General features: G+C 38.5%; 1 protein-coding gene across 1 annotated transcript in view; it reads right to left on the reverse strand.

Moving 5' to 3' along the window:
- Positions 1–14168, reverse strand: part of RNF145 (ring finger protein 145) — a 57703-nt gene that overhangs the window by 27301 nt on the left and 16234 nt on the right. The window contains exon 4 of the mRNA XM_037050883.1: positions 4323–4414. Within this exon, the coding sequence (XP_036906778.1) occupies positions 4323–4414 (92 nt within the window). The remainder of the gene's footprint in view (positions 1–4322; positions 4415–14168) is intronic.

A 14168-nucleotide genomic window follows, 5' to 3' on the forward strand; every position in this document is an offset into this window, starting at 1 on the left:
GGTATCTAGAAGTCCCATTTTTCTCCCACAAAGTTAATTTTAATTTTAGCCTTTAAAGAACTAATATTCACATAATGTGACAAACATTCATGAAGGAATAAAAAAGAGGAAAACNGGTTGCAAGCCAGATCCCCAGATGGGGGCACATGAGAGACAACTACACGTTAGTATTTCTCTCCCTTTCTTTCTCCCTCCCTTTCCTTCTCTTTGAAAGTAAATAAAATCTTTTTTTAATTAAAAAAGTGGTTTTTTAAAAAGGTATCTAGAAGTCCCATTTTTCTCCCACAAAGTTAATTTTAATTTTAGCCTTTAAAGAACTAATATTCACATAATGTGACAAACATTCATGAAGGAATAAAAAAGAGGAAAACCTATGACAACAGAAAACTGAAAAGAGGCCACCAAGTGAGGTATGCCAACATTTTATAGGAGAAAAACAAAGACATATGAGGCAACTACTGGTTTTGGCCAGGCCTATCCTGCCTCCCGCTGGAAGGAAGACTGGAGAGGCGGGAACAGACTTCCAGACACCATGCACAGCCCAGGGCCAAGTGAGGTGTCCAAAGGAAGAGAGGGGATGAAAATAAAAGTCTGCACCCCGCCCTGGCTGGTTCAGCTCAGTGGACTGAGCACGAACCTGCAAACCAGAATATCGCAGTTCGACTCCCAGTCAGGGCACATGCCTGGACTGCAGGCCAGTTCCCAGCAGGGAACACAGGAGAGGCAACCATACATTGATATTTCTCTCCCTCTCTCCTTCCCTTCCCCTCTAAAGATAAATAAATAAAATCTTTAAAAGCCTGCACCCCAAAGATGAGATCTCTCTAGATCCCCAAACACTGCTACCACATATGTTGCCACCCAGTTCTAGTCACTGACGCAGGCTCCCCACAGAGAGGCCAGAAAGACTCCCCTTTACAGAAAATGACCAAGTCTAAGGGAATTGACCTACAAACGCACTTAAAGCAGCCAGTCCCACCGGAATACCAACTGTGTTCTCGCCAGTGGATGAGCCTTTTCTAATCACCAACTTAATAACTCACTTTAATACAAATGACCAGTCAAGGCCTCCCAGGTATTTACGTAAAATGTATGTATGGCCTAATCAGCCTCAGATAGGGCCCAGTATTCATAATTCTTAAAAAACAAAAAAATCAGGTGATTCCAATCCGGGTTTCAGAAACATTGCTATTTCATGAAAGGAACAGACCAAAACAGAGAAAAAGATCTCAGCGGAAATGGAGACTGCAAGGAACAAAAGGAAGCTTAAAGAGATACATTTAAGAAATAAAAGACTGCCATACTGGAAAAAAGTATGTAATAAAAACAAGGTCCTAGATATTAAATATATGTAACAAGAAAATACAATGAAAGTGTTGGAAGATGGAAAATTTTAGAAAGTAAAACAAAAAGGCGAGGCCGGGTGGGGGGAGAAAAAGAAAAGGAAAATAGAACTGTAAGAAAGTTAGGGGCTCAGTGTACAAGAAACCTTATCCAATGAACAGAACTTCCAGAAAGGGACAAATAGAAACGGCAGGAATGACACCTGAGAGAGACGGATGGTACTGGAGAGAGCTGATTTTCATCATAAGTATTTCCTGATTTAATACTAAGAAAGATTAGGAATTTTCTTTCTGGCAAAGCTTACTTTCACTGTGCTCAGAGCTCTGACATTTAAATTTCCTTGTTCAGCATGATGTAAACTTNAGTAAAACAAAAAGGCGAGGCCGGGTGGGGGGAGAAAAAGAAAAGGAAAATAGAACTGTAAGAAAGTTAGGGGCACAGTGTACAAGAAACCTTATCCAATGAACAGAACTTCCAGAAAGGGACAAATAGAAACAGCAGGAATGACACCTGAGAGAGACGGATGGTACTAGAGAGAGCTGATTTTCATCATAAGTATTTCCTGATTTAATACTAAGAAAGATTAGGAATTTTCTTTCTGGCAAAGCTTACTTTCACTGTGCTCAGAGCTCTGACATTTAAATTTCCTTGTTCAGCATGATGTAAACTTCCTCTAAGCTCTGAACATTCCCATAGCTTATGCCAGCACACTGTGCTCAGTCTGGACATGACTCATGTGCTACGAGGCTAAGAGAAGACGACTCCGATTTGGGTGAAAGAAGGAGGGAGTCACACTGTTAGCTGAGCGCTCCCTGTAGCTCCAGAAGAACAGGAGGTTGTTTACTGTGACGTGCCTTATACCAAAAGGCAATTCTGAGTAAATCAAAATCTCCGTGCACTCTTTGGATTTTAGAAATTAGAAATATCCCCAAGAAATCCACAGCCTTCATTTCTTAGGAAAGATGGCATATTCAAATTAGTTTTTCATTATAAGATCACTAGTGAAATGGAAGAGGCAGAAAATTACTTTAAAATCAAAATTGGAAGAAAACACTTCTTCCAATAGTTTATGGATTTTGTTTTATGTCTAATTAATTGACTCTTAGGTGAGTATCCAGACTATTATAGCCACTGGAAGGAACAATTTAAGAGTGTTTCAGATTGGTATTAAATTGTATACTGTACAAGCTTTAAACACTGTACAAGCTTTCTAACCTAGCAAATATTCTCACACTTGAATGTCATCATTACTGAGTACACCAACTCACAGGATATACTCAATAAAGCAACATTACCATTGTCTCCCACCTTTTAAAATCCATTCTGAATATTAATAAATGCCACAACTTTTCTAATCTGGCTTAAATTACACAGTCTCAATCTAATAATAATCAAAACGTTGAAACTGATTGAGGCTTTTCCCCTACTCTGGCTCGGGCCCCCCGAGACTGTAGATACAAAACCAGCATGAAGGGGGCGCAGCAGGCATGGCAGGCTCCACCCTTTTCCTTTGCCAGCACGGACTCTCTCTTCCCACTTACCCAGGATTGCAACAGGTAGAGAAAAAGGAGACGGAGGGAAGTAGGAAATTCTCTCTGAAAACAATATGGTTCTGGTGCTCCCTAGAATCAGGAAGTTAAAACTGATCTTGGGTAATTTGTAATGGATTCTTCTGAAATTGTTCCCACACTGTGGATCTTATCTGCAATACCCCTTGTGCTTGTTATGTACCCTCCTCTGGCTTCTGGGAATCTGGAAGTTCAATCCTTGTTGGGGGTCTTAGCATGCTTCTAAAGGGGCCTCATGGGAGGACCTAAGAAAATTCCATAGAATCTTGGAAACTTCATCTAGTCCACTAGAAACTAATATCCTTTGCCTAAACAGATTAGAAGATACAGAAAAACCGGAGTCATTTTCATTCCACAGTGAGAAAACTCAACAGCCAGACATGCCACTGTAGGCCTTTATATCAGATTAAAATTATAACATGAGGGGTATATGTAATTTTTATTTTCTGGTAGTCTCATTTTTAAAAGTGAAATTAATTAACAATATGCCTTACTTAACAAAACATACCATAAATAGCATATAGACATTCAAACATATATAAAAAATTCACAAGACATTCTACATCCTTTTTGTACAAAGTCTTAGAAAATGGATGTGTGTTTTACAATTATGGTGTACCTAAATGTGCACTAGCCACATCTGAAGTGCTCAATAGCCACATGGGGCTAGTTGCCCAAGGTGCAGCTATAGATTTGGCAGGCCCGCTCAGACACCAGTGGAGGGTGTCCACCCCCCTGCCCCAACCACAGAAGACGTGACTCTAAATTGTCCACCACTGTGTTCTCCAGATGTGATGGGCTGGAGAGGTATTTCTGAGAAAACAGACCATCTAACAAAATCACCCCTCAATCTCCATCACTGGACCTTTAACACTTTCTGCATGGGTGAGGTTAAGAGTCACAAAACAAGTTTTCTCTCACTTCCTTTTCTGTACCTCTGGCATAGGAGGGTCTGGTACCTCACTTTACACGGTTATCTATGTTGTTTTGGGGTCTTATCCAGCACTTCTATTTTTTACATTCTGCTACCTGAATATTTCAATCATGTCTCAAGTTCTTGATGTTTCTGGCAATTTATTTTTGACCGTAAGGTGACGCTTTCAACAGTTATAAAATAACTTTAAGATACTGCGTATTTTAATTTTAATCTTACAGTCATAATTAGCTTTATTAAAAAGTTAATCTTCCTAAATACTTAAAATGAAATTAAAAAGCAAAGCAACTGCAGGCAATGTATGATTATAGACACATACACACCAATGCATACAGAAAAAGACTAGGAAAATGGAACATTTAACCATGGCTATGACTCTGAGAGTCACTGAGTTTCCCGTTTTTTTGTAGTAGTTATGCACCAATTTTATAATATAGTAAGACTGGCTGGTTCCTACCTACACTTACAATACTTACCTATTAAGGCTGTGGTAAATCGATTCATGGAGAGAGGTTCTAAATACATTGGTCCTTCATAGGCAGACTCCAGTTCACTTCTAACGTAGTCCCTAAAAAGGTAAAATGATAAAAATGTATTAGATACATTCCAAGCACTGAAGGGGGAAAGAAGCAGCTAAAGCACAGAATTCTTGCATCTGTCTTCACATTGATACTAAGAAAAAATATAGATCTAACAAATTATATAGAGATGGCCTTCATCTCCTTCCAAGCTTGGAAAGAGAATTCATAGAAACTAAATTTTACCATGCAGGAAAGACAGCCAAACCCCCACTGTGAGATTTTCTTTCTTCCTATCACCTTGCCAAATACTTTATGCCCAGTAAAAAGCCTGTTGAGTTGTCATCTCTCTACCCTACTACTCACTAATATCCGGTAATATTATATTAAATTATTCCTCCTTTGGCTCTATTACTCCATTCACCCTGTCTAATTTTCCCAAGTTTTGTCCCCAGTAATACTAATTTATTACAGGTAAAATCTTAAACTAGTTAGGAAACTGGCTCATATGGGGAAAACCCTTTAAAAATGTTACTTCCAACTCTACAGGGAATTTACTTAGGCTATAAATTTATTCTGAAACAAATCTTAAATCAAGTCAAATATTCCTCTTTGAATTTAATTCATTTAACTTGTGATTACTGAGAAATACCAAGATTTAAGGAGCAGCCAAGAAGCCTTTACACCCTGAGAAGAAACTTTTATGGCATATGAGGGAAGCAAAGAAGTGGGAAATTTAATTTATTATCAGTAAATTAAATGGTAACATTAGAAGACAGTTGTTTAAGTTCTTTTGACATTAAAGTTGAAAAATTTGTTTAAAAACTTCTCCCTCTTTTCTTCAGTTGATGAATGCTTTATTCACTGTATTTCAAAACAGTGTGAATCCTGCAAGTATTTCTGAGTAAACTCATATGGCTGTATTTACTTTTTCCATGAAATTACTTCCTATTAGGCAATCAAGTTGAATTCCTTTAGCATACCATAGTCAAACAAGAAATGACCCCTACATAATCATCAAGGAGAATACTGCCAAAAATCAAATTTAAAAATTCAAAAAGATTTTAAGAATAGAATCAGTCTGGAGAACAATTACAAAAATCGTAACTAAGCTCCATGGGCGATTTAGCAATTTTCCTCTATTCACTCTATGATAACTACTTCTAACAAACACTGTATTAACAGTCTCTGTCAACTGCAAGAGAAAGCCAAATTCTCAAGAGAAATTTTTTTAATGCAGTGGTTGTCAGCCACGGGTGATTTTGCCCCTGAAGGAACATTCTGCAGTGTCTGGAGACACTTCTAATTGTCACAGTTTGAAAGGGGGTTGGAGGTGCTACTGGCACTTCAGCAGAGATGCTGACAAAACATTCTACAGTGCACAGGACAGCAAAGTTCCCATAACAAAAAAATTATCCGATCCAGGAAGTCATGGTTGAAACCCTGCTTTAATGCAGAGAGACAAAAATCCTATACATGTAAATCACATATAAATATCTGATCATTAGATTACTATACGGAACCATTAATGTAACTATTATATTTTATAGTTTAAACAGATAGTACGATAAAGAATAAAGAGGATCATATAAATTTAAATAAAATGTACATATAAACAGCACTTAGATTTATGAAGTCTTTGAAGATGCTATTTAAAAAATAAATTTACATTTCAAAGTGATCTAACTCTGAGTCCCAATACTATGTAGGCCTACGAAGCCAAATCATTTCTTTGTAGGCATAGCATATCCCTCTCCAACAGATCCAGTTTAAAAACAGGCCAGGGAAAATCCAAAAAGGCAGAAAGCAGACTAGTGCTTGCCAGAGGCCATGGATAGGGGAAATGGAAATGACCACTTAAAGGTACCAGGTTTCCTTTTAGGAATGATAAAAATATTTTGGAATTAGGTAATGGTGATGGCTGCAAAACATTATGAATGTACTGTACACCACTAAATTGTTCATTTTAAGAAGTTAATTTTCTTTTGAGAGAGCCAAGAGAAAGAAAATAAAAACATCAATTTGTTGTTCCACTTATTTATGCATTCACTGGTTGATTACTGTATGCGCGCTAACCAGGGATCGAACCCTCAACCTTGACATGTTGGGATGATGCTCTAACCAACTGAGCCACTTGGCCAGGGCTAAGAGGTTAATTTTATGTCATGCAACTTTTGCCTTAATTTTAAAAAAGGAGGGTGGGGAGAGCAGGGCCTACAAGAGCACTATTCCCAAGGAGAAAAGCCACACATGCCCCCAACGGGCCCCAGTCCCCTGGAGCTCTCTCATAATGAGGTTCGAACTGAAGGAGGAGACTGCAGAGTTGGGTTCCCTGTCATGTTTCCTTTCCCTTGTTTGCTTTTGTCATATTCTAATTTACAAAACAAAACTTCTAAAAAAAATTAATATTCTCTGTTTTTGTAACTCAGAAAGAATTTAATGAATATGTTGGCAGCAAACTACAAGGCTCTGGGAATACTGTAATAGACAAGACACTGTAATAGACAAGACACAGTTCCTATAAGCATGAAGCTTACAAACCAGGAAGGGAAACATACAGTAAACACTCATCCTAACAATTATTTAATTACAATTGTGGTAAGTGCTATAAAAAAAGATATGGAATAACGCTGACTGGTGTGGCTCAGTAGATTTGAGTGCCTGCCTACCAACCAAAAGGTCACTGGTTCGCCCAGTCAGGGCATATATCTGGGTTGTGGGACAGATCCCCAGTAAGGGGCACATGAGAGCAACCACACATCAATGTATTTTTCCCCTCAAGTGAGGTAGTCACCCCCACACCAGCTCTCTCATTATGCCTTCCTCTAGGGCCCTGGGAATTCCTCCCCCTCAATGCTGTGACCTCTCCTATACTGTCCATTCAAGTTGTTAAAAAACCTGAGACACGGGACTGACCAATCATTCTACCAAAGAAATTAACCTCTTCCCCAGGCACCTGAGACCCTCTCCCCTTTACTCAGCTCCAGTCTCTCAGGACAGTGGCTTCTTGCCTCCCATCTGACTGACTCAATGATAAGCCCCACCTCTATAATAAAGTTAGCCAGGCCCAGAAAATCTGTGCTCTCTCTCAGGTAGCTGAGCCTGGCATCCCTGAGCCAGGGCAGTGGCTTTGGTGAGGCCTAAACCACTAGCCTTACTAAGCACCCACTACAGAGCAGCCCCTTCTGAAAGATGAACCTGAGCACTGCATCTCAGACCACACAAAAGTACTGCAATAAAGATGGACACTAACAAAGATCTCTGCATCTAAGTCATGTGCAACTTCACAGCATCTCCTGCTGAAAACAAACTCTTCTTGCTACTGAGTCTCAACAGAGTGGGCTATTCACAACAAAAAAGAACAAGACAGTGAGCCTGAATAAGAAAGATCTGGAGGAGGACTCATCCAAAATTCCATGAGTCATTTAGGTCAAAAATTAGCCTGAAGCAAGAGCCATGAAATTCTAATTTTTAACAAAATTTTATAACTATTTTAAGACTGAATTAGATGAGATATTCAAAAGCAGTATAGCAATTTTTTTTATTTAGAAGACTTAAACAGTAAAATACATTAAGTTGGTCAGAAGCAAAATTTCCTGCCTTCTGCTTATAACTGAATACAATCTTTCCCTGCTTAAAACCTTTTTTTCACTTTGTCAGCAATCTGTGCAATGCTGACAGTCAACCCTGGGCACTAATTAATGAACCAAGTACTTTACTAAATAAACAAAAATCTACTTCCCTAGTCCCAATAATAGCTTATTCTCCTTTGACTGAAACTGGTTGAAAGCATAAGGATTTTAAGATGTATGAAAAGGACCTAAGAACAGCTTGAAATTGGAAAATCCTTGCTCTAGAGAGCAGCATAAGTTATAAAAAGTAAAGAACAGTATCTAGGAGCTTACTAATTCAACTTAGTCTCTTAAGCAACCTCAGTTACTAAATAACCAAGGAACAACTTGTACACTCTGGCTACTTAGAACTTTCATGCAATGTTAAATCCAAAGAAACCTAACCTACCAGTACACAGAATAAAGCAGTGAGCCCTCCGAGTTATCTTTTACAATATGTGCAAACAAAAGGCATTACTCAATTTAAGAAATCCCCGAGGCTGAGGTGTTCAAATGCCTGAATTTGAGGACCTACTACACCCTAAGCACTGTGCTAGCAATGGAATAGTTCATTTATCCATGGTTTAATTATTTGAGTCATCTCTACCACTCCATCACCCTGCTTCTCTTTTCAGTGTCTTCCTAACCCCTACTATATGTTGGATTGGCCAAAAAGTTCGTGTGCTTTTTCCATCAAGCAAAAGATACACTTTTCATTTTCACCAATAACTTTACTAATTTGGATATTTTGAGTATGTCGGCAATCTCCTGCATGGCGTCACATTGACTGTTCTCAATTAATGTCTCAATTATCACTGTCAACTTCAACTGGTCTACCTGACCATGGAGCATCATCCACCAAGAAATCTCCAGCATGAAACTTTGGAATCTACTTTTGACATGTTCTATCATTCACAGCACCTTTTCCATACACTACAGAATTTGGGGGGGGGGGTTACCTTTCTTGAAATAACAAACATAATAGGCTGAAAATGTCAATTTTCTTTCACCTTCAATATTAAAATGACCACACAAAATTTTTATTTTAAGTTTTTTTAAAAAATGCATGCTGAGCCCTGGCTGGTGTGGCTCAGTGGACTGAGCACTGGCCTGTGAACCAAGGGGTCGCTGGTTCAATTCCCAGTCAGGGCATATGCCTGGGTTGTGGGCCAGGCCCCCAGTTGGGGGGGTGTGAGAGGCAACCACATACCGGTATTTCTTTCCCTCTCTTTCTCCCTCCTTTCCCCTCTACCTAAAAAATAAATAAAATGTTTTTTAAAATGCACGCTGATGTAACAACCATCACAATACAATTAAGAAAATTGTTTTGAGTGAACTTAAAGACAACTAAGCACTACTAGAGCCTTCTTACAGAAAAAAATCAAACAAACTTTTTGGCCAATCCAATATTTAGAGCCTGTTCAAATAAAGAAAACATCAACACTGAAATGGGTCAATTCTATTCCTGCCAAAACTGAAAGTTAGGTATAGAGTGAAAAAAATCATTTTAACAATTCTGTAACCTAACAGCAACGGTTCTCAACAGAGGAAAATGTTGTTCCCCAGGAGACAACAGAAGCAGGGACACTTTTGTTTCCCGGCTGCTGGGGAGGGGGGGGCTCCACAACTGGGTGAGGGGAGGCAGGGTGCTGTTAACATCCCATAATGCACAGGACTGCCCCACAGCAAAGAATGACCTGGCCCAAAACGCTAAGTATCCCCAAACACAGGAACCCTCATCTACAGATTAGAATTATATAAGCTTTCATAAAATGTAGTCAGTTACACATAAATAATTCTTACGGAAGTGCTACATTTGAAGTCATACTTACATACTCAATGGGAAAAGGTATACTTTCATGTTTTGAAACCCCTAAGCTCTTAATTCAAGCCATACACATATAAAATGGAAAGTTGGTTCAAAAATCTAACAATAAAGCAAGAAATTTAAGAATACTATACTAGAGTTTAAAAATGATCGGGTCAGTTGAAGTTTTCTTTTTTCCCCCTTAGTTCTGGATAGTCAATTTTTTAAAAAGATTTTATTTATTTATTTTTAGAGAGGGGGAAGGGAGGAAGAAAGAGGGGGAGAGAAACATCAACGTGTGGTTGCCTCTCACGTGGCCCCACTGGGGACCTGGCCTGCAACCCAGGCATTCAAACCCGTGACCCTTTGATTCCCAGCCTGCACTCAATCCACTGAGCTACACCAGCCAGGGCTGGATAGTCTCAATTTTAAAGTAAGATTGATACTGGAAAATACATTCCATATATCACTCGAAATTAAAAGCATAATTCTAATGAGTTAATTAGAATATTAATATTAAATGTTTATACTACAGTACCTGAGCCCATGGATTTTCTGAAGTTTAATTCTTCTGAACTGCAAGCTGTATCAATCCTATAGACATGTTCTAAACAGGTGTTTTTTTCTTTTTTCTTTTTAAAATTCATTTAAGGATAATCAGCTTCATTATGTGAGTACATGTATTTGGGGGAAACAGAGATCCAATTTTTCAAAATTTCATGAAATTTTCCATATAAGAAATTACTATTTGCAAATGTCTTTTTCTGTAGTCAGTTTTTGAAGTATCGGATTAACTATTCAGAGTATCCAAGTAGTGTGACTCTTCTCAAGACTGTATAACACTCTGCCTTGATATAACTAGACTAGAGTAACGGTGGAAAATGTTTATAAATCATATAGCAAATAAGGGACTTGTTCTAAAATACGTAAAAAATTACAACTCAATTTTTAAAAAGACAACCCAATTAAATAATAGACAAAAGGAACTGAATAAATAGTTCTCCAAAGAAGATTCATACAAAAAGATGCCCAACCTCATTAGCCATCAAGAAAATACAACTCAAAACCACAATGAAACACCACTTTACACTTGCTGTGACGGCTACACTAAAAAAGAGACAGATACGAAAAAGTGTTAGCAAGGGTGTGGAAAAATGGGAATGCTCATATGCTACTGGTACAAACATAAACTAGCACAGCCATTTCAGAAAGAGTCTTCAGTTCCTCAAAAGGTTATATATAAATGCTGTACGATCTAGAAATTCCACTCTAAGATACATGCTGAAGAATGAACATATGTCCACATAAGAACCACGAATATTTACAGTATTGTTCATAATAGTCAAAATATCCATCAATGAGAACTTAAAACAAAATGTGGTGTGCACACACACACTTATAAAATATATAAAACAATGATTTGGACAGAAAAATAAAATGATACATGCTATACCATGGATGGACCTTGAAAACATGACGAGTGAAAAAAGCCCGGCACAAAGAACCCACATACTATACAATTCAATGTGTATGAAATGTCCAGAATAGGCCGATCCATAGGGACAGAACACACACCTCACAGCTGACTAGGGCGGGGGTTATGGGAAGTGACATCGGATGCAGGGTTTCTTGATGGAGTGATGAAAACTCTGTAAAATCACCCTGGCCAGACAGCTCAGTTGGAGCGGTATCCTGTACACTAGCAGGCCGCAGGTTTGATGCCTGGCCAGGCACATGGGTTTGATCCCTAGTCAGGGCATGTATGATGGGCAACTGATCAGTGTTTCTCCCTCACATTGTTTCTCTCTTTCTCTTCTTCCCTCCCTCCCCCTTCCTCTCCCTAAAATCAATGAACATATCCTCAGGTAAGGATTAAAAAAAAAAGTTCTCAAATCAACTGTGGTGATGGTTTGCAATTCTGTGAACGTCCTAAAACCCATGGAACTGTATACTTTACAAAGGTATGAGAATTATATCTCAATAAAGCTGTTATTTTGTAAAAAGATATTTAGTTATAAAACTGCCACATTAAAGCTGAACCATTGTCCTGGCTGGTGTAGCTCAGTGGATTGAGCGCGGGCCTGTGAACCAGACAATTGCGGTTGGATTCCCAGTCAGGGCACATTCCTGGGTTGCAGGCCAGTTCCCAGCAGGGGATGCACAAGAAGCAACCATACATTGATGTTTCTCTTCCTCTCTCCTTCCCTTCCCCTCTAAAAATAAATAAATAAACAAACAAATAAATAAATAAATAAAATCTGAACCATTGTTTTCAAAACTAAAAACTGTAGCCTTAATGTTTTATATATGTGACACAGTGAAGCCTCAATATTTATTAAATGTGATATGCTATGAATAATTCAAGCAAGGCACCATCTTTGCTAACCTTTTATGAGACAGCACCATGTAGTATAAATTATACTAAGAGGAAAAATACTAAAATATGCCATACCTTGAAATTTGTTAGTATCAAAACTAACTCCATTAAGATGGGCAGTCTTAGTTTAGAATCAAAGAAGCAATTGTCAAGGTAATGTTATTTATTAAGTAGGCAAACTATTTCACACCCAGTCTGATTCTAAAACTAATTTCCTGTCCACTAATCACCCTGCCTCCCTAACAGAATAGAACTAAGAATCAGAAAACCCAAGCTCACGTTAGTCTGGGATGGTCCCCCTTCTAGCTCTTTGGCCACTTCAGTTTTTTCGTATGTGTATCTCATAAGATATTAAGGATCAAAATGAACCAAAAAATAGAAAATATTTTGCACACTGTAAAATGTTATTAAAATCTTTATTGTTTAAAATAAATTTGCGCGGGCCTGTGAACCAGGCAATTGTGGTTCGATTCCCAGTCCAGGGCACATGCCTGGGATGCAGGCCAGTTCCCAGCAGGGGACTCACGAGAGGCAACCACACATTGATATTTCTCTCCTTCTCTCCTTCCCTTCCCCTCTAAAGATGAATAAAATCGTTAAATAAAATAAAATAAGTCTGAATTTTCTAGTAATGAAAACAAACTTTAAACATCAGAAAAAATGTTCCTAAATAAACCAAAACGAAAAAGTTGGAATTTCCACAAGAATGATTAGAATAAGGCTTTTCTTTACCACTGACCCTTTATCGTTACATGACAGAATTTTGACATCCCTGAAGAAAAGCCTGGATGGTAATACTGCAGATAAAAATAAAGCTACGTGGTATCAGCCATCACACTATACCACAAAGCACACGGAAACTGAAAAACCACAAGGGGAAAGGCAGGTTTATTGTTTTTTTCACCCAGGATTACAGTAACTAGCAAAGCAATAATTTCATTTTTTTTAATATACTTTATTGATTATACCATTACAGTTGTTCTATTCCCCCCTTCATTCCCCTCCATCCGCACACTCCCTCCCCCACCATTCTCCCCCCCTTAGTTTATAACCACGTCTCTCAAGTTCTTTAGATTTTTTATTTCCCCTACTATTCTTGCCCTCCCCCCTATCTATTTTTTATCTACCGTCTATGCTATTTTCTGTACCTTCTCCCCCCTTCTCCTCCTCCCACTCCCCTGTTGCTAACCCTCCATGTGTTCTTCATTTCTATGGTTCCACTCCTGATCTAGCTGTCCTCTAGGTTTGCTTTTGTTTTAGGTGTGGTTGTTAATAACTGTGAGATTGCTGTCCTTTCACTGTTCATATTTTTCATCTTCTTTTTCTTATATAAGTCCCTTTAGCATTTCATATAATAAGGGCTTGGTGATGATGAACTCCTTGAAGTTGTCCTTATCTGAGAAGCACTTTATCTGTCCTTCCATTCTAAATGAAAGCTTTGCTGGATAGAGAAATCTTGGCTGTAGGTCTTTGGATTTCATGACTTGGAATACTTCTTTCCAGCCCCTTCTTGCCTGGAAGGTCTCTTTTGAGAAATCCGCTGACAGTCTGATGGGTACTCCTTTGTAGGTGACTGTCCCCTTATCTCTTGCTGCTTCTAGGATTCTCTCCTTCATTTTAATCTTGGCTAATGTAATGATGATGTGCCTTGGTGTGTTCTTTCTTGGGTCCAACTTCTTTGGGACTCTCCGAGCTTCCTGGATTTCCTGGAAGTCTATTTCCTTTGCCAGACTGGGGAAGTTCTCCTTTATTATTTGTTCACATAAGTTTTCCACTCGTGGCTGTTTCTTTCCTCCTTCTGGTACCCCTATAATCCGGATGTTGGAACGTTTAAAGATGTCCTGGAGGTTTCCTAAGCCTCTCCTCATTTTTTTGAATTCTCATTTCTTCATTCCTTTCTGATTGGATGTTTTGTTCTTCCTTCTGGTCCATTCCATTGATTTGAATCCCAGTTTCCTTCCCATCACTATTGGTTTCCTGTGCATCTCCCTTCATTTCAATTAGTTTAG

Source organism: Sturnira hondurensis, unplaced genomic scaffold, assembly GCF_014824575.4.
Source record: "Sturnira hondurensis isolate 20B ecotype Veracruz unplaced genomic scaffold, ASM1482457v3 Scaffold0000022, whole genome shotgun sequence".
Classification (NCBI taxonomy): domain Eukaryota; kingdom Metazoa; phylum Chordata; class Mammalia; order Chiroptera; family Phyllostomidae; genus Sturnira; species Sturnira hondurensis.